The sequence below is a fragment of the Mesoplodon bidens genome (genome assembly GCF_964165515.1).
Source record: "Mesoplodon bidens genome assembly, chromosome: 11".
In the NCBI taxonomy this organism is placed as follows: domain Eukaryota; kingdom Metazoa; phylum Chordata; class Mammalia; order Artiodactyla; family Ziphiidae; genus Mesoplodon; species Mesoplodon bidens.
This window is the reverse complement of record NC_138167.1, coordinates 21,102,026-21,126,072: the sequence shown is the minus strand read 5'-3', so window position 1 is coordinate 21,126,072 and position 24,047 is coordinate 21,102,026. Positions and strand designations below refer to the sequence as shown.

General features: G+C 37.8%; 1 protein-coding gene across 1 annotated transcript in view; it reads left to right on the top strand.

The window, feature by feature from the left end:
• ITPR2 (inositol 1,4,5-trisphosphate receptor type 2) overlaps positions 1-24,047 on the top strand; it is a 534,949-nt gene that overhangs the window by 348,363 nt on the left and 162,539 nt on the right. Inside the window, exons 38-41 of the mRNA XM_081250074.1 lie at positions 16,351-16,459; positions 17,439-17,626; positions 22,256-22,439; positions 23,380-23,636. Of these exons, the coding sequence (XP_081106200.1) occupies positions 16,351-16,459; positions 17,439-17,626; positions 22,256-22,439; positions 23,380-23,636 (738 nt within the window). The remainder of the gene's footprint in view (positions 1-16,350; positions 16,460-17,438; positions 17,627-22,255; positions 22,440-23,379; positions 23,637-24,047) is intronic.

Genomic DNA, 24,047 nt, shown 5'->3' with positions numbered 1-24,047 from the left:
CGTAATCGAGTTGTGTGTCCAGAGGAAAAGGGAGAGGACTGGTGAAGAGCGGGCCAGCCTCTTCCTCTCCTAGCAGTAAACCAGAGAGTTTGTCTTTTCCTCTCTTGTGTTGGTAATGTCAGACTTACAGGGCAGGGATAGCTGCTGGTGTGTTTAACCCTGGATGTTTTTAAAACGTTGTATGTTTTCCAAAAGGAACACCTAAGCTAATATTCTTTTTTCAAAGGGCTGAAATGTTACCATCATGGCAATACTAACAAAAAAATATAAAGCGGTGTATATACATATATACAGTATATACTTACAAAAAAATTACTGAATGTCTGCTAACCCCTGAAGATACGTTGATGAACAATCTCTGTTACATCCTCAGAGTTTAGAGTTTAGTGAGAAAGTCAGGTACCAACGAAATAGTTAGGCAGGGATTAATGAATTTTTTTTCTTTACATAATGACTCTGAGCAAAAAGTCCCAAGTGCTGTAAGAGTGTGTAACTGGAGGTTACAAGTTTGGCGAGGGGAGGGGTATCCAGAAAATGGTGTTTCCAAGAAAGTGACATTTAAGCTGCGACCAGAAGGATGAAGGCAGTAGGAGCAGTGGAATAGCACAGGGTGGAGGAAACAACAGATTCAAAGGCTACTGCACCTTGGATGGGACGATACTGGTACAGATCTCGCCTCCCTTTAAAAAAATTAGACACCCAGAAGCAAAAGGGACTGCAAGGAAGGAACTGGTTACAGCTCAGGTGAAAGGACACTGAGAAAACAGGAAGAACTGGGGGGAATCAAGATGACAGAGAACAAGAAATAGGGGAAGAGAGTTGGCAACAGTCAAGAAAACTTGATTCGCGCCGAGTTCTATTTAATAGGAGTGTTTTTCTGGGTAGAGTTCTTTTTGTGTTCTTTTACTATCAACTTCTGCCCCCAACATTTTCAATGAATGTTTTCTAATTTTTCAAAATGTCTCTGTGTTAACATTAAATTAAAACAAATGCATACTTTCCAAAAATATTTGGGACAAGCCTATGCAGTGAGTTGACTCTTGCAGCTAAGTGAGGTGTTATGTCAGTTTGCTGTCAGCATCGAATGAGACATTTGTGAAATTGTCCTGATATATATCAAATATTGGTTTAATTTGATTAAAATTTACTGATTCGTTTGTCTCCTTTATTAAAACAGTTTGTGTTCTTTCCCCTCACTCATGCTGGATCTCACGTAATGACAGAACTAAGTGGTCCAAGGAAAACAACCATATTTTCATGCACGCTGGTTCTCTCTTGAGTTCTGGGAATGAATCCTGACTTGGTTGCCTAATAGGGAAAGTGATTTGGGGACGTGGAAAAAGCTGATGCTATGACTTTCTTATTCTTCTTCTCTAACCTTTAAAGGTGTGAACAAACAGGTGTATGGTCAGGTCTTCTCAGCAAAGCGGAGTGGGGAACGTCTCCTTTTCTTATGAAAGCTACATGTGTTCTTCTCATGCTTTGTTTTGTTTAATTCTGCTATGGTTGTTGAATAACACTGGCTTTCATGCTACATCTGGAAAGTGTGTAGTCATATTCCATGGGAAGGAACAAAAGGATGGTGGGTGGGGTAATAACCTGGTTGTAATCACAGTGTACATTTATTTGGAAAGATCAGCGTGTTAGTACGCAGTGGCCAGATTAACTAAACTCAGCTGGAATAATTCGATATATTTGGTTTCTGTAAAAGCTAAATATCTTTAAAACTCTAGAGGTTTGCTGTAAACCTTTTGATGATAGATGCCTTTTGAATATGGCTCTCCCACTACTATGATTTCTAATGCAACTTAAACACTATCCTTTTAAAAACCTTGCCCCCCTCACCCCCCCCAAAACCATATCCACTTATCAACAAAACAAATTCTAGCATCTTTCTTCAGGAAAATTAGTATTTTTTTAAACTAATTGATTTTGTGAAGCATAATTTTCTTGAGGTTGTTTATAAATTTTAGTTTCTCCACCTCAAGTAGTGTGAGGTATCCATGGAAACTGTCCAGCCTGTATTCAGTGCACTGGACTGCCTTCCCACACAGGTCAAGACACAAACAGTCTTAGATACTAGTTCAATTTATTGTGCCTTAAACATTAGACAGTTTTGAAAAGAAAATGGCTCCTAATTGACACATACAGTTTTATATTTAATTAGCAGTTTGAGCCGCTCTACATTTTACTAACAGATATAACATTCAAAACATGCGCCATTATAATACATCTGTCGTACAGATGCACTTAAATGCGAGAACTTTGTGGCAAATAGCAGTAATGGCTCAGCAGCTTAGCAGAAAGTTGGGCAGAACTGACATTATTTTCTGTAAGATGTGGATTTTAAAATCATTTAAAGAGTGAATTTCTGTAATCTAATGGATATATTTTATTTTTTTAACAGCTTTATTGAAATAGTCACACATCCTAAAATTCACCCTGCTGAAGTATACAGTTCAGTGGTTTTTAGCATATTCACAGATTTGCAAACAACACCCACTGTCTAATTTTAGAACATTTTCATTACCCGCAAAAGAAACCTCATTCCCATTAGCAGTCACTCTCCATTCCCTCCCCCACCTCCTGTCAACTACTAATCTACTTTCTGTCTCAATGGATTTACCTCTTCTAGATGTTTCATATAAATGCAATCATAATATATGTGGTCTTACATAACTGCCTTCCTTCACTTAGCATAATGTTTTTCAAGGCTCATCCATGTTGTAACTTGTATCAGTACTTCCTTCCCTTTTTATTGCCAAATAATATTCCATCATATGGATAGATCACATTTTGTCTATCCATTTATCTTTGATGGACATTTGGGTTGTTCCTACTTTTTAGCTATTACGAATAATGCTGCTATTAACATTCATGTACAAGTGTTTGTATGGACGTATGTTTTTATGTTTCTTTTGCATATCCCTCTGCAAAAGGGGTCATATGCAAACTCTATGTTTAATTTTTAGGAACTGCAAAACAGTTTTCCAGAATGATAGCACCATTTTATTATGGTCAGCAATGTATAAGAGTCCCAATTTTTCCACATTAACAGTGTTATTATGGTCTGTCTTTTTTTAGTTTAGCCATCCTAATGGGGGTGAAGTGGTATCTAGGGGTGAATATTTTAAAGTACAGCAATTTCATATTGTCTGTGCTTCATAAATCAGTTAAATGCATCTCTCTTATTTATTTACTTTTCCATGGCTCTTCATTTGTAAGTAAACTATACCTCTTGTCTCTGTCAATATTGTCATTTTGTTTACTGATTTTAATGTAGGCCCAGTTCAGAGCATGTGACATCAAAATGTAAGATGGTGGTGAACTGAAGTATTATATGCAACATGTAGCAGTAAAAAGGGAAAACACTAAAGACACATCGTTGGATGACTTAAGTCTCTGGTATAATTTCATCTTTTGCTTTATGTGAAAAATGAGTGTGATAGTAGTACCAGAGACTGTGAAGCTTTGTTGAGTCCCAGATTAAAAGATATTCTTATTTTATTTCATTTTATTCTTTTGTGGTACGCGGGCCTCTCACTGTTGTGGCCTCTCCCGTTGCGGAGCACAGGCTCCGGACGCGCAGGCTCAGCGGCCATGGCTCACGGGCCCAGCCGCTCCGCGGCACGTGGGATCCTCCCGGACCGGGGCACGAACCCGCGTCCCCTGCATCGGCAGGCGGACCCTCAACCACTGCGCCACCAGGGAAGCCCCGATATTCTTATTTTTTCATTCAATGTGATATACATCTCATCAGTTCTAATACGCCATCAGTTGTATCACTGGAAAAAAAGAAAAGAATGTTGCCAGTTGAGCTATGATAAACCATTGATTTTAGAGTGACCTGTGATTCAGGAATGTTAAAATTTGGGAAAAATTTTAGAATTTTGTTAGAATCATTGAAATGTAATAGGAGATGTGTTAGTGCACTTTTTGGGGGGGAAGGGAACCCCATCATCTATGCTACCAATACCCACAGGAGAAAGCAAGACCTTTAGTACCTCAAAGATTTGATAAATACCGTTTTACACATATTAATATCCAGGAGTATAAAAGTGATATATTACACACACTCATGCACACACACACACACAGATAAAGAAGAGAGGGAGAGTCATCAACTTATTATTACCCAGTTTGGGAGTATGAAATTAACAACCTATAGTTCACGGAAATTCTTCTTTTCCCTGTATTCTTTAATCTACTAATTGAAAGTAGCTTGTTTCCCTCAAATCAATTTTTTCAAGATTGTGTTTTCTTTTCAGTCTGACAATGTTGTTTTGTTCCTTTCCAAAGCTAACTAGACAGGTGACTCACAAGCCTGTGAACATGTTTATAATGTAGATACCTTTCACCCCAGCACTACCAAGCAGCTCTACTTCCATAACAGCAAACATGCTTGGCATATTATTAGACATAAAGTGTTACTTTCTTAGTGCCCTGGATTCCAGTTACAGTTGAGGATGTGTAAAGTAGTGAAATATCTGCTATGGTGTGTGCCAGAGGGAATCAAAATGACTTTCAGAATAGTGTTCATGAGACTGTAATAAGCCTAGTCAAAGACTTTCTGCAAAAGTCTCTTCCTAAGGTAGGCACTTGATACTTTGTCTTTTAATCAACTCAGGCATCTTTAGGTTGGTTTGGATTGAGATCTTGTTTTCTTTGGGTAATAATTGTATTGGTGCTTTGAAATGTTGTTGAACATTTATGGAATTCCTAGTTTCTACTAGTTCTAAATCATTGTCTCACAGTTTTTCATTGTGGAATTCTTTGAAAATTATGGTTAACATATAGAACACAGTTGGGAGGTATAAGAAGATACTTGCTTATATTACAGTAGGCAAAATATATCATCTCATGACAATTTGATACAAGAAATCATCAACATTAGACCTACATAATTTTTTATTGTCACTAAAGAAAACACTAAAGAAAAACATGATTTTCATTTGATGAGGGGAAAATGAGATAAAATAGAATTATTTTTAATTTTATCTTTTGTTATAAATTATGGCACACCCAAACATAATATTTTTAAAAGAAAATAGTAACTTTGTATCTTTTAAAGTGATACATTTACATAATATTAACAATTATGTTGCTCAGTCAGATCCTTGCAGTGATGTACAGCATCAAGGTGGTTTCTATGTTTTTCAGTAAAATATGAACATCCTATTTCATTAGACATATGGTGACAGGGAAGAACTTAGACTAGACTTTCGGCATATTAGTGTATTCTCTAGCATTAGACCATATCACAATCATTGATTAATATTTTACCTTCCAATTTCTCAGACTGAATGTTAGAATTGTTTACTTTTTCTTTTTGGTATTCTAACATTTTGCTGTTGGATTCCAACATAACTTCCTTCTTTCAGCCATAAAACTATAGTTAATGAGTTTGTACACTAAAAACATTTAATATGCAAGTAACATTAAATATATCTCAAATATCTGCCCAAGTTGTAAGACATGATAGATATCATATATTGCAGTCCTTAAATAGGTGGCACTCAGGACAAATCTTTTTTGGTAGATAGTGGTCTCTCATTCAGAATCATTGGTTTAGACATTGATTCAAAAGTATTTATTGAGTACTTAACGTGCCAGGTTTTGCACTAGGTGTTGGAGTTGTTTGTTGGGCAGCCAAAAAGGGGAAAAAAAGCACAGTCCCTGTTCTTGTGGTGCTTATAATCTAGTAGAAGGAGATAGAAACCATTCAAAAACTAATATAAATAGCTATAAAACTAAAATACTTGGTGAATGAAGTGCAGGATATTATGAGAGGACTGAATGAGAACTAGCTTAGTAAGGTTAGAGAGAATGACTCTGATATGGTTGAGCTCAGACCTAACGGTTGCCTAGGAGTTAACTAAGCAAAGCTGGGAGTACTTGGGGATGGGGGTGCACAGAAAGCATGGCTGGCAAAAGGAAACCTTGTCTGCTAATGCCTTGAGGAAGAGGAGACATGATGAGACACTGAAAGGCCTGTGTGGCAGGAGGAAGATATAGATTGATTCAGAGAACAAGGATGACAATGGTTCAAGATTTGTAGATGTTGGATCACGAGTCCTTACCTAAGCCATGCTATGGGTTTGGGTCAGTATTCAAAAGCCAAAGAACATGATATGCAGGAAGTAACCATCATGATGCTTAAATATAATATTGAATTTATATGAAATAATATATACAACATCATTTAAAATTATGAAGCATAACAATATAATGAAGACCCATGAATCCCCCAGCCAACTGAAGAAAAGCTTGTATCTACCTATGTGTTTTGGCCTCCCCTTCCAGAGGCAGAGACAACTAGTACCTCTCAGTTTTAATACCACACTACATGTCTCCTAGGACTTTTTTTTTTTCTCTCAAGATCATGTTTCTGAGATTCATCAGGGTTGTTGTGTGTTGCTGAGGCTCAAGTTTTTTTTTATATTTACCAAAGATATTATTACCCTCTGGGAATATACTAAAATTTACTGATCCGTTTTTCCTGTCAGTGGATATTTGGATTGATTCCAGTGTTTTGGTTTATTTTTTGCCTGTTTGTTTTGCTGTCAATGCTAATATAAATGTCTAGGATATGGTACTATGTGTCTCCTGGAGCACATGTCTCCTTGGGAATGTAATTGCTGGGTGAGAACATGTTTTCTAAAGTGGTTGTACCAATTTTCATTCCTACAATTGGTCCACATCCTCTCCAGCACTTCATTTTGTCAGACTTCTTAATTTTTGCCAACCTAGTGGGTGTAAGATGGTGGCTTATGGTAATCTTTCTTTTTTTAATTAAAATATAGTTGATTTAAAATGTTGTGTTAGTTTCAGGTGTATAGCACAGTGATTCAGTTATATATATATATATATATATATATATATATATATATATATATATATATATATATATATATATTCTTTTTCAGCATAATCTTAATTAATACTCCCTAATTACTAATAAAGGTAAGCATGTTTTCATGTTTATTGGCCATATGTGTTTCTTATAAGAAATCCCAGTTCAGTTCTCTTGTCTGCTTTTCCACCAGATTTTTTTTCTCATTGATTTGTAAGCATTTTATGTATTCATATATATTCAGTTATAGTCCTCTGTTGTTTCACAACCCTCTGAATGACAGAGAATGAATTGGGGGGGCACCAAGTGCATATGGGGAGACTAGTTAGGAAGCACAATATTTCCTAATGGACATTGTGTGATAATTTTATAAATGTTTTTAATATTTTTCTTACATTTCTTATGTTAAAAACAAATATTAGGAAGAAATATTGCTCTTTTCTAAGAGAACATTGGACCTTTGGTCTTCCCACTTAACACTACTTTAAGAAAAGTTGATCTAAATTGGCTTCTGAAGAAGTTCTGCTTTGTACATGCACTAGGGATGCTTGGAACTTATGCATGTGTATGTGTTATTTTTATGAAAACAGAGCATACTGATCAAGTTGGCTTCAAAGTGACCTTCTACGAAATGAATGCTGTTTTTCATTTGCCTTCTCTTAAAAATTTATAGGAAGTTGGAACTGGATATTTATGTCAGAACTTAAAGCTGTGGGTGTCTTCATGGCACTGGGCATTATCATATCCTATATATGCCAGTTGCGCAAGTCTTTCTCAAATGAAGCTTATTTTTTAAAACATTAAACAAAATATTACAATAGCTGTTTATTTAGTACTTATTATGGGCTAAGAACATAAAGCTTTCCATATACAATTTCTTTTCCTTAAAATAGTCCTGCAGTGTGGATATTATTACACAAAGATGGGGAAACTGAGTCTGAGGGCAGCTAAATAAAATTCTTGACATCACAAAGCCAGTAGTAGAACTCAGATCAAACCAATTTTTTTTAAATGGTGTCGCCAGTTTACACTTATCAACAGTGTATGAAAATTTCCATTGTTCCATAATCCTTGCCAACATTTTGGACTGTGAATCCATTTTGTTTCTTAAAGGAGCAAGCCGCTTTTTTTTTTAATTTTTTTTATTTATTTTATTTTTGGCTACGTTGGGTCTTTGTTGCTGTGCGTGTTCTCTAAAACATTATCATTTTCACTAAGTGCACAGCTTTCCAATGCTGAGCCCCTTTGTAAATTGCATGATTATGTGTTAAACAGCGTGCAGATAGATATCATCTCACTTAATTCTCAAGAGCTTCCCTTGAAGTTGTGCTATGCAGAGCTCCTCTTCATTCCATTGACTCCGTAGATACTTCTATCTGAGGAAATTCTAAATATATTCTGAACTTATTAAAATTTGGCTTCATACTTCCTTTGTCAAAATATTTGCATTGATTGATAAGTAATGCAAGTGCTAGTTTTCTCCTTCCCTTTCAAGGACAATTTCTTTCTAGTATTTTTGGGGAAAGGGATTAGGTTTCTCTCTCTCTCTTTCTGTAAGGGGGTGGCTATTCTACCATGCTGTTCTCTTGATAACTCTTCCAAGTCCTGTGCTCTCACTGCCCCATGGGCCAAGACCCTCTTGGTTGCAGGTGGTAGATTCCCAGCTTGGAGCTCGTGAACTACACTGAAACAGGAAGGTGAATATAGAAACAGGAAGGTGAATATAGGGCTGGTGTGTGCTGGTCTTACCTCTCTGTCTTTTTTTCTTTTTGTTTTGTTTTGTTTTTGTTTTGTTTTGTTTTTGTTTGTTTGTTTGTACATCTTTAGCTTTACTAAGAATGTCAAATTGTTTTTCAAAGTAGCTGTACCAATTTGCCCAGCTATCAGTGTTCTGTTTGCTCACATCTTTGTAAAAGCTTGATGTTGAAAGAATTTAAATTTTTTTCCAGATGTGTAGGTGAGAAATCTCTTACTGCAGTTTAAGTTTTCATTTCTCTAATTACTTGTGAGGTTAATTATCTATTTTCTTATGTTTATTGGCTACTTGGCTTTTCTCTTCCATGACGTGCCTGTTTGAGCCTTTTGCTCATTTTCTTTTGGATGATTTATGCTTTTTTTCTAGTGTGCAGGAATTCCTTAAACACTACACACACACACACACACACACACACATATAATATCTTTTCCCAGTTTGTGGTTTTAATGATGTGTTTTAATTAATGGAAGCTCTCAATTTTACTGTAGTCTTTTATAGTTTGCGGTTTTAGTTTATTGTTTAAAAAATCCTCCCCTACCCCTGTATCATAAATATACTCTCCTCCATAGATCTCTGAAAGTGCTACAGTTTTGTCCTTCACATTTAAATCTTGAACCTACCTGGAATTGATTTTTGTGGATTGTGTGAGATACAGGTTGAATTTCAATACTTTATATATTGTTCCTTACCACTGTTACTCCATCTTGCAAAGTTGTACCTATGTATCAGTCTTTACCAAATGATTGTGGAAATATAAGAGGAATCACAGCACTTGAGGATCTAAAACAGATATCACTCTTCCCGTTGTCCGGGAGGGAAACTCTCCAATTGTACTTCACATTATCATTCAGATCAAGGTCAATTCTCTCATTTATTTCCATCTCCTCCCCTTCTTGCTTTGTCCTCTTATGTTCTCTGAGACCTCCCATAAGCTGAATCTTTTTTGCTCTATACCTCTCCATATCATCCTTCAGGTACACAAAGCCTTTGCAGAAGCTTTGAAATTAACCATTTGAAATTCCATTTTTCCTGGCCTTTGGTGTGAGTGTGCATGCTTGCATTGGCAGCATGTCGATTCCATTTTTCTCAGTAACAAGTAGTTTCTATACTGTGAACCAGCAGATTATGGGCTTAACTTTAGTGGTTGTGTGCACTGCCATTTGAGTGTAATTTTATGAGGTAGTGATTTATGATGTGTGTCAAGGAGTTTTGCTTCAATAGGGAAATGGTGTCTAAGGCTCATCTGCTTATTGTCTGATTAGTTACTCTTCTCTCGACTTTATGTTCTGGAGGTGAGATGAAGACTGCTTACTCAGAAAGGTAAACAATTACAGGCAGAAAGATCCATTCTCCAGTACTGTGGGTGAAGAGTTGCATAAGTTCTCAACCTCTGAATGTAAGCAGACCCTGTATTGAAATGGGTGAGGTGTATGATTTTGTTGAGTTTCATGTCAGTCCATATGCTTCCTGGAAACCCAATACTGAGAGGCTTTTATTAAACTCCAGAGAAGATAGTTTCCTTTACTTCTCACTAGTTAGAGGGCACAAACACATCCTCTAAGAAAAGCCTTCTCAGCAACCTTGTTTGTCTAGAGGCTGGGATATTTGATAAACCCAGAATGATGACTTTAAGTCGCTCTTATCTCAGTATCATCATCAAATGTTTTAAATATCATCATTTACTGTGTAAATGTTTAAATTTCACAAATGGAATCAAATGGTCTAGTGAGGATTATTTATGTTGAAAAACAGTGCCATATATCCTCTACAGATTTGAAAATTCTTTCAGCATATGCTGCAGAATTGCTTTTTGCAGCCCCTTTCCTAGTTCCTGACACATGGTAGAAATATAATGTCTTTGCAGTGAATTAGAAAAAGGGAAGAAAGGAGATGGCAGTAGATTGCCATTGTGGCGTATGAATAATTGGCTTAAAATTTTTCCACATTCTTTTTTTTTGTAACCTCCTTTACAAAAAAGGAATTTCAGAATTCTTTTCAGAATTATTGAAACATCTGTATGTTTTTCAAAATTATCATGATTGTGTCATTGGATTGATGAAGAGCATCTTGTGAATGTATATAATAACTACTCCTATTGAAGTTTATGTTTCTTATCTTAAGAAAGTGGGGAAAATCATCAGGGGAAAGAATTGGCTTACCTTCCTTGGAGTCAGTGACCAAGAAATACAAACCATTAGCCAGTTGGATTATAGGAGATTGGCCACATTTCCTCCAAGGAGTTCCTTGAAGATGTAGTTGATTATAATGACGGATCGATCTAATGTAATTCCACTAGGATACAGCTGTTGCAATAATTTATTTGAAATTAGATACATATCTTTTTAACCCCTGGGAATTCAAATGAGGAAAAATATCTAATCAGACAGGCTATCATTAATGAAAAGGTTAGGGGAACGCCAGTTAGACTAATATCAAGTTTAATGTTAAAATAAGATTGTGTGGAGACTATAGATACATACAATCACCTCCTTACAGATCTTATCCAAGCTGATTAGCAGCTAATTGTTAGACTTGGAGGGAAAACCCTAAATTAAGCATCTTCAGTTTGCAATTTTCATTACCTTTTGAATTTCTAGTTGAGGGCTTAGTTTTCTAGGATTCTGGTTGTGGTGACATATTTTGATGATGTCTTGATGATATTGCACACTGTGGAAAAAATATTACTTTAGTGTATGATACTTCCAAGGGAACAGGAACAGAGGTGGAATCAGTACCTCAAACATCACGTCCTTGGACTCTTCACTCCTAATGCTATTAACTCCCGTTAAGGCAAACAGGGCTGTGCTTCTTTGAAAATCAAAGAAAACCTCTAGTCCTTTCTAAGACTAATACATTTTTGTTATCCTTTCTATCCATGAAAGGCAATCATTTCTGACTTCTTAATTTTTATTTATTTATTTATTTATTTATTTATTTATTTATTTATTTATTTTTCGCTGCATTGGGTCTTCGTTGCTGTGTGCGGGCTCTAGTTGTGGCGAGCAGTAGCTTTTCTTGTTGTGGAACACAGGCTCTAGGCGTGCGGGCTTCATTAGTTTTGGCACGTGGACTTAGTAGTTTTGGCTTGCGGGCTATAGAGAGCAGGCTCGGTAGTTGTGGCACATGGGCTTAGTTCTCCGTGGCATGTGGGATATTCCTGGACCAGGGCTCGAACCCATGTCCCCTGCATTGGCAGGCAGATTCTTAACCACTGCACCACCAGGGAAGTCCTGAGCTTCTTAATTTTTGATCCATTGGAGTTGATGCAACAGGAAATGGCCAGGAAAAACCCATCCTCTCAGATTTTCACAAACTGTCAGTGTGACTTCTCTTTTTATGGAGATGTTTTGTTGTAATTTCAGAAGGTGGTTGTTAGTTATGTTGGCTACATTACTTTTAGTACATCTGGGATGTGTTCATATGAAGACATTGGCTAAAAGCTGAGTCTTGTAGCCTGGAATTGACTCTGATATTGAAAAGACTGGGAAGGACATTCCTTGCTACTTGGCCTAATCTAACAAAGACACCTTCTTGGGAAGCCCAGTCAGGAATTCATTTTGGAATTGAAGAACGAGTACAGAAGTTGAACTTCTCAATTGTTGTAGAATTCTTTTCGAAATATGTTTTTAGTTCTTTCCCAAATTTCTGCCATGGCAATTATAGCTCTGAGACTATTATTTATAACCCTGGCACCAGAATTTCTGACCATGGCTCTACAATTACTTTTATTTGAGTTAAAGGAATTTGGGTAAATGACTTGCCCCTCAGCTGTCACCACTGTAAGGCCAAGACAGGTTTGGACGTAATACTTGCCTCCCACGCCTCAAGGCAGAACTCAGTATTTGACAACAGGAATCAGTTCTGCTAAACTTGTGATGTGGCAATATCTAAAGTTTTCCAATCTTAAATGAGGACGATTAAGACAAACAGAACAGAATCCTGTTCCATCTCTGCCTATTCTTCATTCATGTTTAGCACCAAAGTTTACCTTTTTTGAAAACTATGGAGTTTGAACCAATGTAGCATTTTTTTCCACCTAGTTGAAGTTGGAAGGTCCATTGTGAGCCCGGTGTCCATTAGCTCACAAGTATATAATTCTAAGGACTGATTAAAATAGTGGACAAATAAAGATTTTCAAGTAGTTTATCATTTATTATTTTTGCCATTTTCTTAGTATGTGGGACGGTTTGGTATAAAGTGAGAAAGTATGTACAAAATCACCTTGTCAACTGTAAACTGTTCTGTGATCTGAATAATATTAATACTAGCAACAATAGCATCGATTATACACAAATTATATAGCACTTACTATGTGGTGGGAACTGTTCAAAGTACTTTACATATTTTTCCCTATTTAATCATCACTGAAGCCCTCTGAGAGTAAGTGCTATGATCTTTCCATTTGACAATTATGGGACTGGACACAGGGTAGTGAAGTAACTTAAGATATTCCAGCTAGTATGTGGCATAGAGGGGACTGAAATGCTGACAGTGTGGCTCCAGAGTTGAGAACAGAGATATAGGGAGCCCCCATCTCCTTTCGGTGGCATTCTGAATGTCACATAGTTAAAAAATATATGCTTCTAACTAGGCCGGAAGTAGATGAGAAGAATGTTGCTCATTTGATTTAGATGTTTATGAATCTGATAAGCACCTGTGATTTCATCTGCCTGAAAAGAATTTAGAAATGATGGCAGGTATGGTGCTCATTTTAATTTGATATGAAACACTTCCACTGTCTGATTGGTTTTGAACAGCTTTATTCTTCTAGCAATATAAAGAGCATTTTTAAAAACAGAGGGTAAAATGTAACTTTCTATAATATTTATCCTTTAAACTATTGCTTTTCTATCTCTTGGTTGAGTTCTTGGATTAATGGGGTTAAAAGGCTCTTACAAAGCATAAAAAGGGAGCTCATTCACATGGACCTGGGGTTCTACTCACAACAGGTTCTCTTCCAGACAGTGACACTGACTTGTACCATTTCAAGAAAATCAGTCCTGTGTTTTCACATTTGTCAGTTTTACTTATTACAGCTGGGCCAACTGTATGTTACTGGGTTAGAGTGAGAAGCAATCCATTCATGTGTAGAGGTGAGAACCATGATTAGTGCAGCAAACTGAGGTGCCCTTTAAAGAAATTAAGTACTTCAGTCACTGTGTTCTCATGTCTTTCTCCCCAACATACAACCTCAGCCTTATAATTGATGGGTCTAAAAAGGTCTCTCCTAGCATCTCCTTCTGCTGTAATGAGATACACAGTAAAAGCCCATTTGATTCCAAAGAAATGTCTTATTTTGTTTTTCCTCCCCTGTTGGAATGATGCTTCTTTGGCCAGATGAAATTAATTTACTCAAAAGGCTTTCTTTTAAAAGAAAAAAAGAAAATTTAATTTCTTACATCTTCTCTAAGTGCCCCACTTTGGTTTGACAGGGGCGAGTTGAGTTCTCTTCACTGGTAGAATAAGCTCCTAACACCTCACTATCTCTTCCAAGACTGATCATCACCTTTACTCACAACACCCCTATATGAAAAAGTCTTAGAGGAAGAAAACATGAAATAGGAGGCAATAATAAATGTCTGTGTTCTCAAATTTAAGTGTCAATAAATGAAAGTTGCTATAAGGCTCTGGGTGCCTGTTGAAATTCTTGGCACTGTGACATTTAGGACATACATATTTGTTCCACGCTGTGTACGAGACAGCTTTGCTGGGATGATCGTCTGGGTTAGCAGGGGAGGTTTGCCATGTAAAGCCTCTTCCGAATCAGCTGTTTCCCCTTAAGCACTTCCATAAGGCTTAGTATACATCTCTATTATGGAACCGATGGTATTGCAAATTCTTTGAGGAAAGGGTTATATCTTATTCACTTAAGATAGTGCCTAAAACACACTTGGTACCTAATGAATATTGGTAGAATGGAGGGAGGATAGGACATGTCCATAAACAAGAAGAAGAAGAGCTTTTCAGACAGAGAATATGATGTGAACAAAGAGAAAGACTTAGAAAACTGTGGTTGAGGAATCATCACATAGTTCAGTTTGGTTATTATATAATGTGTGAAGATGCTTTTGGAGGCAGCTGTTGAAAAAGTAGAATAGGCGGGTTTTCACAAATCATTGTCAAGTTGGGTATGGTGGTTAATAGATGATCCCTTAAGTTTGGAGCCTAAAAGACCAGAACGATGTGATCTCCTTGAAATAAATTGGATTTCTTCAGTTTGAGAGGAAAACAGGTTTAAGAGAGAAGGAATATACCCTTCTGAAAAGCTGAGTTTGAGGTGCCACTAGAATCTCCAGATGTAGATAAGGAAATGTAAGTGGAAACAGGATGAGAGGCTCAGGAAAACAAGGTCAAGGCTGGAGGAGACACACTTGGCAGTGAGACCTGCACAGGTGATTGTGCAAGCAAGGGTCAGATGAAGTTGCTGATGGGGAGAAGAGCTGAGGACAAAACGTGAAACAAGGCTGGAGAAACAAGGACAACCAAAGCATGAGAGAGAGAAGGAGGAATGAGAGCCACCTGTCTCAGCATAAAAGGCAGGCATGCTGGGGAGGGAGCGTGCAATGCAGCACAGGGAAGTGGCTGGGTTTTGCCATCAAGAGTTGGGTTCAGGTCTTACTCCATCACCTGTTAGCCGCGTGATCTGCAGCCAATTACATAAGCTCTTGGACCACGATTTCCTTACCTTGGCAGTTGTGGTGTTAATTTAAATAGTTTAAACATACAGTCTTTAAATAATACTTTAAAAATTACTCTCGTCTCTTAAAATAATAACCAGTAAACTGAAAGATTTAGAGTTGTCTATATTTCTTATGTACATGCAAGCAACTATACTGCAAAATATATCATTTAAAAAATGTCTTGTAATCCATACAAAATTGAAGATTTAGGAATTTTTGAATTACATGTTTGATACACTGTCTTTTGCCCACTGTCTTCGGAATAAAGCACTTGGAGTTTAAATATAATTCTCTTTGTCTGATCAAGCTTAATTTTTTGAGCACCTGCTGTATACCCAGAACTTTTCTAGCTCTTTTTACTGAGCCCCTCTAACTAAGGCTTTTTCTTTCCAATTCTTAGGGTATTTATTAATCTGTGTTTTCTTTAGCCACCATAAATATTCTTACCTACACTTCTGAAACAATTTAAAATGTATAGTGTTTGTGATTTTCCTAGTACAGTCTATTGAAAATACTATATTTTATTCTTTATTTCTGGGAGAAGCAAAACTATTGTTATTTTCTTGGGAAATATTTGCAAGTTTTTGCCTCAGAAAATATTATGCAGGGCTTCCCTGGTGGCGCAGTGGTTGAGAATCTGCCTGCCAATGCAGGGGACACAGGTTTGAGCCCTGGTCTGGGAAGATCCCACATGCCGCGGAGCAACTAGGCCTGTGAGCCACAACTACTGAGCCTGCGCATCTGGAGCTTGTGCTCCGCAAGAAGAGAGGCCACAATAGTGAGAGGCCTGTGCACCACAATGAAGAGTGGCCCCCGCTCGCTGCAACTAGAGAAAGCCCTCGCACAGAAATGAAGACCTGACGCAGCCAAAAATAAATAAATAAATAAATAAATAAATAAATAAATACAATTTTAAAAATATTATGCAGTATAAAGTTACTTTTTCCATGTCTCAAATAATTGATAAAAATGCATTTTAAGTGGCACTTTAATGTATTGATATTTTTTCTTTTGCTAGAAAAAGAAATAATAACTTACACTTTTCTTATCCTTTTTATTAGGGTACTACATTAAGAAAAATACTCCTGGATCGGTACTTTAGAGGCGATTATGGTGTCTGTATGAATGGACATCTCTCTGGAGCCTACTGCAAATCTGCACAAGGAGGAGGCAAGACATCATTTTTTCCTCATTTTCGGATTTTTAGAGCATGTCTGCATGCAGTGCTACTCTAGTATTTTACTTAACATAGCACAAATATAAAAATCATTTAAAGAGCACTATTATCAGCCACAGCAAAAATAAGAAGATCCTGCCATTTGCACCAACTAGCATGGACCTCAAGCGCATTATGCTAAAGTGAACTAAGTCAGACGAAGACAGGCACCACATGCTATCGCTTACATATGTAATCTAAAAACAGCAAACTCCTAGACACAGGCATCAGATTTGTGCTTGCCCGAGGCAGGGAGTGGGGAGTAGGGGAATCAAGGGAAAGGGGTCAAAAGGAACAAACTTCCAGCTCTAAAATAAATAAATCCAGGAGATGTAATATACAACACGATGACTATAGTTAACAATACTGTACTGCATATTTGAAAGTTGCTAAGAGAATAGATCCTAAAAGTTCTCATCACAAGGAAAATAAATTAACTTTATGAGATGATGAATTTAATTAATCTTATTGTCGTGATCATTTTGCAATATATCATATATCAAAGCATTATGTTGTACACCTTAAACGTACACAATGTTATATATCATTGATATACGATGTTATATCTCAATAAAACTGGAAAAATAAATTTTAAAAGCACTATTAAAAACCTTTGCACAGGGGCTTCCCTGGTCGTGCAGTGATTGAGAGTCCGCCTGCCGATGCAGGGGACACGGGTTCGTGCACCGGTCCGGGAAGATCCCACATGCCGCGGAGCGGCTGGGCCCGTGAGCCATGGCCGCTGAGCCTGTGCGTCCGGAGCCTGTGCTCCACAAGGGGAGAGGCCACAACAGTGAGAGGCCCGCGTGCCGCGAAAAAACAAAAAACAAAAAACCTTTGCACAATTTTGGGTTCATAAAACAATGGATTTGAACATTAGAATTAATTTTGCCTTCTGACAAAGGTTTATTTATTTGTTTTTCCTAATCACAGGAAGCTTTTCTGGACAAGATTCAGATAAGATGGGGATATCCATGTCAGATATTCAGTGTCTACTGGATAAAGAAGGTGCATCTGAACTTGTCATCGATGTTATAGTGAACACCAAAAATGACAGAATTTTTTCGGAAGGCATTTTACTTGGCATTGCCTTGCTTGAAGGAGGAAATACACAAACTCAGGTACTTGCTTACCATCATGACCATTTGCTACATTTTGTTATTTTGTATTTCTTATTTACTTGTTATAGAAACCCAGGGAAAGTAATGTTTTTTCGTTAAGCTTCTCATGACTGTCCCCCCACCCAAAAACAGCCACATTTTCCTTATATATTTATTTGATTTGCTGTAGTAACTACAGAGCTTCACAATTATTCGGTGAAGCAGAACATTTCTTAGCAGCATCATTTCTCACAGGACACCAGAAATTCTGGTTTGCTTAGGGAAATTTTAGGCTTACTTTCAGCAAATTAGGACAACATTTTGACTCGTCAAAGAATTAAATGTAGAAGAAAAAGAATTAAGTGCATTAATTAAATGAGGTAATATATATAAACTCCTCGCACAGTATTTGGCATTAAAACAAGTTCCCATAACATTCCCCACCCATCTCAGATACTTCTTCAGAAGCTCAGAACTCTACCTTTCCCTTTTGCCCCAAATCTCCCAGTGTGTGTTACCCTGCTGCTTCTCCCTGCTTTCACTGGTGTGGGGAGAGAAGAACCATGTCTTCTTTCTTCATTCTGTTTGCTCACTCACCTCAGGAGGGGTGACTTGAGAGTCATCGTTCATCTATTCAGTGCTGTGCTCCAGTGAGTGGTGCGCTCACTTGCATGCAGGATCAGACCACTGCTTCCAGAAGGCACATGTTTCACTTTGAAATGCCTGCCAAGTTGTGCCTGGACTCCCCCCACACCTAAAGGCAGAGCTCGCTCGTTGTGTGATCCCCAGAGCTGGGAAGTGTTCCCAGGGAACAGGCATCATCCTCCCAGCCCTGCCGCTCACTCATCTGATATTTCTAGGTTTGCCTTGGTCAGGAAGGAAACGATGCTTACAACTAATTGGAAAATCCAGAATCCATTTTCCCTCTTCATGGCAAGTAGAAGCCACATCTAATTAAACACTAAAAAAAAAAAAAATCATGTTACCTCTAAAGATATCTCTCCAAAACACACGTTATTCTCCTGCTTAAAATCAGTCACTTTCCTATAAAGGCAAACTCTACCGTAGTCCATACGATCCTTCGTGATCTAATCTCTTCAAGTTTTCCATCTTTCCTTTCTTATTCCATCTCTCCCCTCCCCCATCCTCTCTCTTGCGCACCAGCTATATTAAGCTCTTGTAGTTCCTTAGATGTGTTGTGCCGTTTCTCATGTCACTTTCTCCTCTTCAAGGACTCAACTCATGAACTTCTTTTGGAAGCCTTTTCTGATCCTATGTCCCACTGGGCAGAATTGTCCACTAGGTACTGTACACTTCTGCTCTATCCTGCAGACATCTTCAGTAGCATTTCTACCACTTTATTGTGCCTCTTCATGAGTTCATCAGGCTATGATTCCTTAGAGGTTGAGACCACATGTTTTCCATCTTTGCATCCCTTGTGTCTGGCACCATGGCTGGCCCAGCCTAGGGATTCAATAAATGTTCAGGAGTGAATGGCTCTATGAATGAATGGTCCGAATCAAATTCTACCTCATTCACAAAGTCTTCCCTGTCTGGTTGGGGCCGTTGGGACCGGTCCTTTATCTGAGCTCCCACAGCATTTGTTTCTTTGATGCTCACTTGGCACTTTGCCTGTGCAGCTTTGTTTGGTTGTTATTTATATGACATCCTGTCTCTCCAGTTAAATGTCATCTTCTTTAAAGTAGGGGATCATGTCTTGTTCTTTATATCTATGGTGCTTTATAGCCGTTCAACAAATATTTGTCGATGTGGATAGCATTCAATGATTTTTGTAGAAGAAAACCTTCTTTTAAGATGGGTTATGACAGTCTCATTTACCAGCCTTACACAATTCGGGTTTCTCACTTACCTACATCGTTGTGTAACCCAGATGTCAACTGTGTGCTCCTGGCCCTAAGAGGTCTAGTTGAGGTCAACTTGAATCCTTGCCCTCCCCAAGACTTCTGCCAAAATCCAGGAGGGGTTACATTCTCATAGTCTCGCTGGCCACTAATGTCTTGCTTTCTTATCAGTTCATGGGCTGTCTTGGCACTTGGCAGGTTCTGTAGCCCTGAGGTAGGAATCTGATCCCCTTCCTTAAGTTCTATCCTCCTAGCTACATAAATCAATTTATCTGTTTAATGTACTTTATTAGAGAATGGTTGAGGGGGAGGGTAGAGGAGGTGGTTAGATTACAATTTCAAATTGCACGCTAATAATAGCAACAATGAACATAATACCTCCACCAAGTGCTATTCTTGGTGCCTTCTGAGTAATAACTTGGTTAATCCTCACAAGCAACCTGTGCAGGAGCTTGTGTCCTATCTCATCTTAACAAAGAAGAATCTGAGATACACCTAAACTCACATAGCTAGTTAGAGATCAAGCTAGGATTGGAACCCATGCCGACTGGCTCCACAGTCTGTGCTGTTAACCACTACAGACATCTCCTTTCTGAAATATCCTTCTACCGCCTCACTCCTAGGAAGTTTCCCTGGCTGATCACCGTGCGTCACACCCTGGTCTTACTGCATCTCTCTGGTTCCTCACTTCATTTCTCTTCTCTGTCCTCTCATTTCTAGTCTCCCCCACCCCCTTCTTGGTGGAAAGTCCTTCCTCTGTCACATAGATCTGTTTATCTATCACCCGTGGCTCCCCCCAAAACCTTAGAGTTTCCTCTTATACTCTGAAACTCATGGAGATGCTTCCCCAGTCAAAGCCCACCTCTTTTGTGAGGTAAATCATTACGCTGCCTGTTGAGATTATATACACATATAAAAAACATACTGTTTATCTTTATTAAAATCATACTGTTCAGCTTTATAGAGCCCTGGTTTTTAAAAGTCTATGTAAATCATCTGACATTTTGAGCTTCAGGGGTTATTTTATAAATTTAGTGATTTAGAGTCAGAGAATCTGGAGTTAAATCCTAGCTCTACCCACTTACTACTTATATAATATTGGGCAAGTCGTTTACATTCACCAAACCATATTTTATTGATCTGCAAAATGGAAATAAGGATACCGTGTTCATCACACAGTTGCACTGAAAGAATCAATGAGATAATATATGTCAAGGAACAACATAAATTATAAAAACTTTGTTTTAATAGAACCACAAGGTTCTATAACTTCCTCATTAATATATAGGAATCCCTTTCTACCTTCTAACCCCATTATATTGAAAATATTAGGGTTCAAGCATCAGCTTAATTTATGGGACCATAGAGGTCTCTGAATGCTGAATTTATCCTTTGAATTAACAGAACCAGCTTGACTGTTTCACTGTGGTTGCTATGGTTACTGTGGCTTTTTGGCCTGCTTTCTTGAGTTGTTGCTAGCCCTCTGCTTAGAGCTTCCCCCTTGTAGGTATGAAGCCAACTTGTAAGACTTCATGAAACACTTTGAGAATATGCATTGCCCACATCACAAATTGCAGGACAGGCATCCATTTCAAGGCCTGATGTCATTAGAGTCTCACCTATAAGTTCAAGGACCTATGAGTCATGGTTTCAGGCATTCTTTCAGGAAAGCATATCTGCAGGAGCCAAACTCCCCAAAATTGACTGTTTAGATATATTGGATTATGGTCAATTCTAGTTGATCTGGAAGTCATTATTTCTTCAGATGTTTTCTTCCCGTTGTCTGTCATCAGGGTTATATAACTCTTTTTTATCAGCACAGTTCCTGGAATTATTATCTTTATTAATTTTTTTTTACTTTCTCTTGTTTGCGTTGCATCTCTTCCAAGGTTTTAGTCTTAATAACTTACAATTTCCCCACCCAGTGTGAATCCTGACTTCTCTGGAGTGTATCACCTTTCCCATCTCCTACCTCTTTGGTTACTTCCTGAAGTCATTAAGCAGACCATGATTAGGGCAGATATTCTCAAGTTTCAGTATTTCCACCTCTCCGTGAGATATGTTTTATCATACTTGGGGTGTTGAATCCTTTCTACATCATTATTTACTCTAAAGCAGAATTCACTTTATACATTTTAGGGTGGGCTTGCCCTAGACCCCATGCAAAGCAACGTATCTAATAAAGTACCAGAAGAATTTAGTGCCTACTTATCAGTGGGTTCCTGTGAGTGAGGCTGCCATGGTAACACATTCTAAATTAAATGTACTATAATTTAGACAAAGAGAAAAATAACTCTTTGTAGACTCACATTTACCATCAGGTTAGTGGTTGTTTTCCATGCTAGATTACAAAGTCACAAGGGCAGAGACTGTAGTTGTTTTCCCTGTTTGTTCTATCCCTTCGTAGCATGGGACCCGGCACATAGCAGGCCCTCAATAAATATATGTTGAATCAAAACATGACTTCATAATAATATAAAAATCAAAGAGCTCTTTGCATACCACTTCTTACAGTACCTTTGTAAAATTTTAAAACAAATAATCAGTAGAGATGAATTCAGTAACATGAAATTATGTTGGATTTTAGTGGAAAGTGCTAAGCAAATACAAGCTATTATTAGGACACAGTAAATAGTACAGGAGACTAGCAAAGCTGTCAGTTTATGAAATAATCATGGGCAGCACATTAAATATAGACTTTTATCCATAATGCTTATGTTTATTTCAAACGTAAAAACATTATTTTCTCCCCTTGGGTATAGATGTCTTAAAATATGTTTTCTTGCAGTATTCCTTCTACCAGCAGTTGCATGAACAAAAAAAGTCAGAAAAATTCTTCAAAGTTCTCTATGACCGAATGAAGGCTGCTCAGAAAGAGATAAGATCAACAGTGACAGTTAATACCATAGACTTAGGTAACAAAAAAAGGGATGATGACAACGAATTGATGACATCTGGCCCACGAATGAGAGGTAAAGAAATAGTTGAGTATTGGGGAGAATAGAGTGAGAGAAAAGAGGGGTAACACAGTTTTTAGATCTCTCTTATGTTTTTCATCTCACTTGTCTTAGTCTAATTATTCCAGCTGTGACTCTGTTTATGGAACTCCATCCTTGAATTTTTGTGGTCATGGGGTTGACCTTGAAAGAGCTCTGTAGGGCCAAGCTCAAGCAAGGAGTTATCAGTGCAAAGCAACAAGTGACATGAAAATGTTTGATTTCATAGTGAAATGTATGGTAAAGAACAACTGCCCAAACCTGAATGTTCATGAAATTTAAACTGTAAGAACAGGAATTACAGCACTAAACTCTATGAAAGATTTTTGGTATTTGTAATAATGAAGTCATCAGTGTAGTAAATACAAATCATCTAAATATTAACATTTTTGAAGTTTGCCCTATTTTCCCACCTTCTTGTATTCAAGAACTCTGACATTTTATATTTATCAGAAAGACAGGAGCCCTTCTAAAATTGGCTAAGCATTAAGATCTTTTTTTTAATATCCCAGCGCAAAGTTGAATTTTTAGTTGCTACCTCAGATTCTTTTTGGGAAATTCTTGCACCTCTTGTCAGGTGATTTTATTTTATTTTTTTTTATTTTTTATTTTTTTTGCGGTACACGGGCCTCTCACTGCTGTAGACTCTCCCATTGTGGAGCACAGGCCCCAGATGCGCAGGCTCAGCAGCCATGGCTCACGGGTCCAGCTGCTCCACGGCATGTGGGATCTTCCCGGACCGGGGCACGAACCCGTGTCCCCTGCATTGGCAGGTGGACTCTCAACCACTGCACCATCAGGGAAGCCCGTCAGGTGATTTTAAATTCAATTGTTAGAGAATTTGGATAACTGTCTTTTTTTTTAATTAGCAAAAGGAAGTTCATTCATAAATATAAGAATACTGCTTTATTTTCAGTAAGAGATTCATCATTACATTTAAAAGAGGGAATGAAAGGGCAATTAACAGAAGCTTCTTCGGCAACATCCAAAGCATACTGTGTGTACAGAAGAGAAATGGATCCAGAAATAGACATCATGTGCCCAGGATCAGAAGCGGGAAACGCTGAGGAAAAGTCTGCAGAGGAAGTAACAATGAGTCCTGCCATTGCCATCATGCAGCCGATTCTGAGATTTCTTCAGTTACTCTGTGAGAATCACAACCGGGAACTGCAGGTATTTGTTCTATTTTGTGTGAAAGCCGAGCGTACAGCCTATGATTATAGGTAATTCAAATAAAACTAACAAGTAGTTTTGGAGAGAGTTTGGGAGAAATAATAAAAACAGTGCTCTTCTGAAATGGAAGAAACTTTGGTATCTAAGTGAAGAAAAATGAGAGGAAAATTCCTTTATGCATGAAAAAAAATCAGGCTCCTACGGTATCATTCTTTGCATTTTCAACTCACATCTCTTTAGCCTCAGTGGGTATCATCTAACCTTAGGACTCTGGGATTTGTCAAGTAAGGTCACATTTGCCTCATCTGTATCTTTCATGGTTTTATAAGACTGTGGAGGCTTTCATCATTCCCAACTCAGTTCATATTTCTTGAGTGAGGATACAGAGTATCTTTGTATGTCTTCATTAGA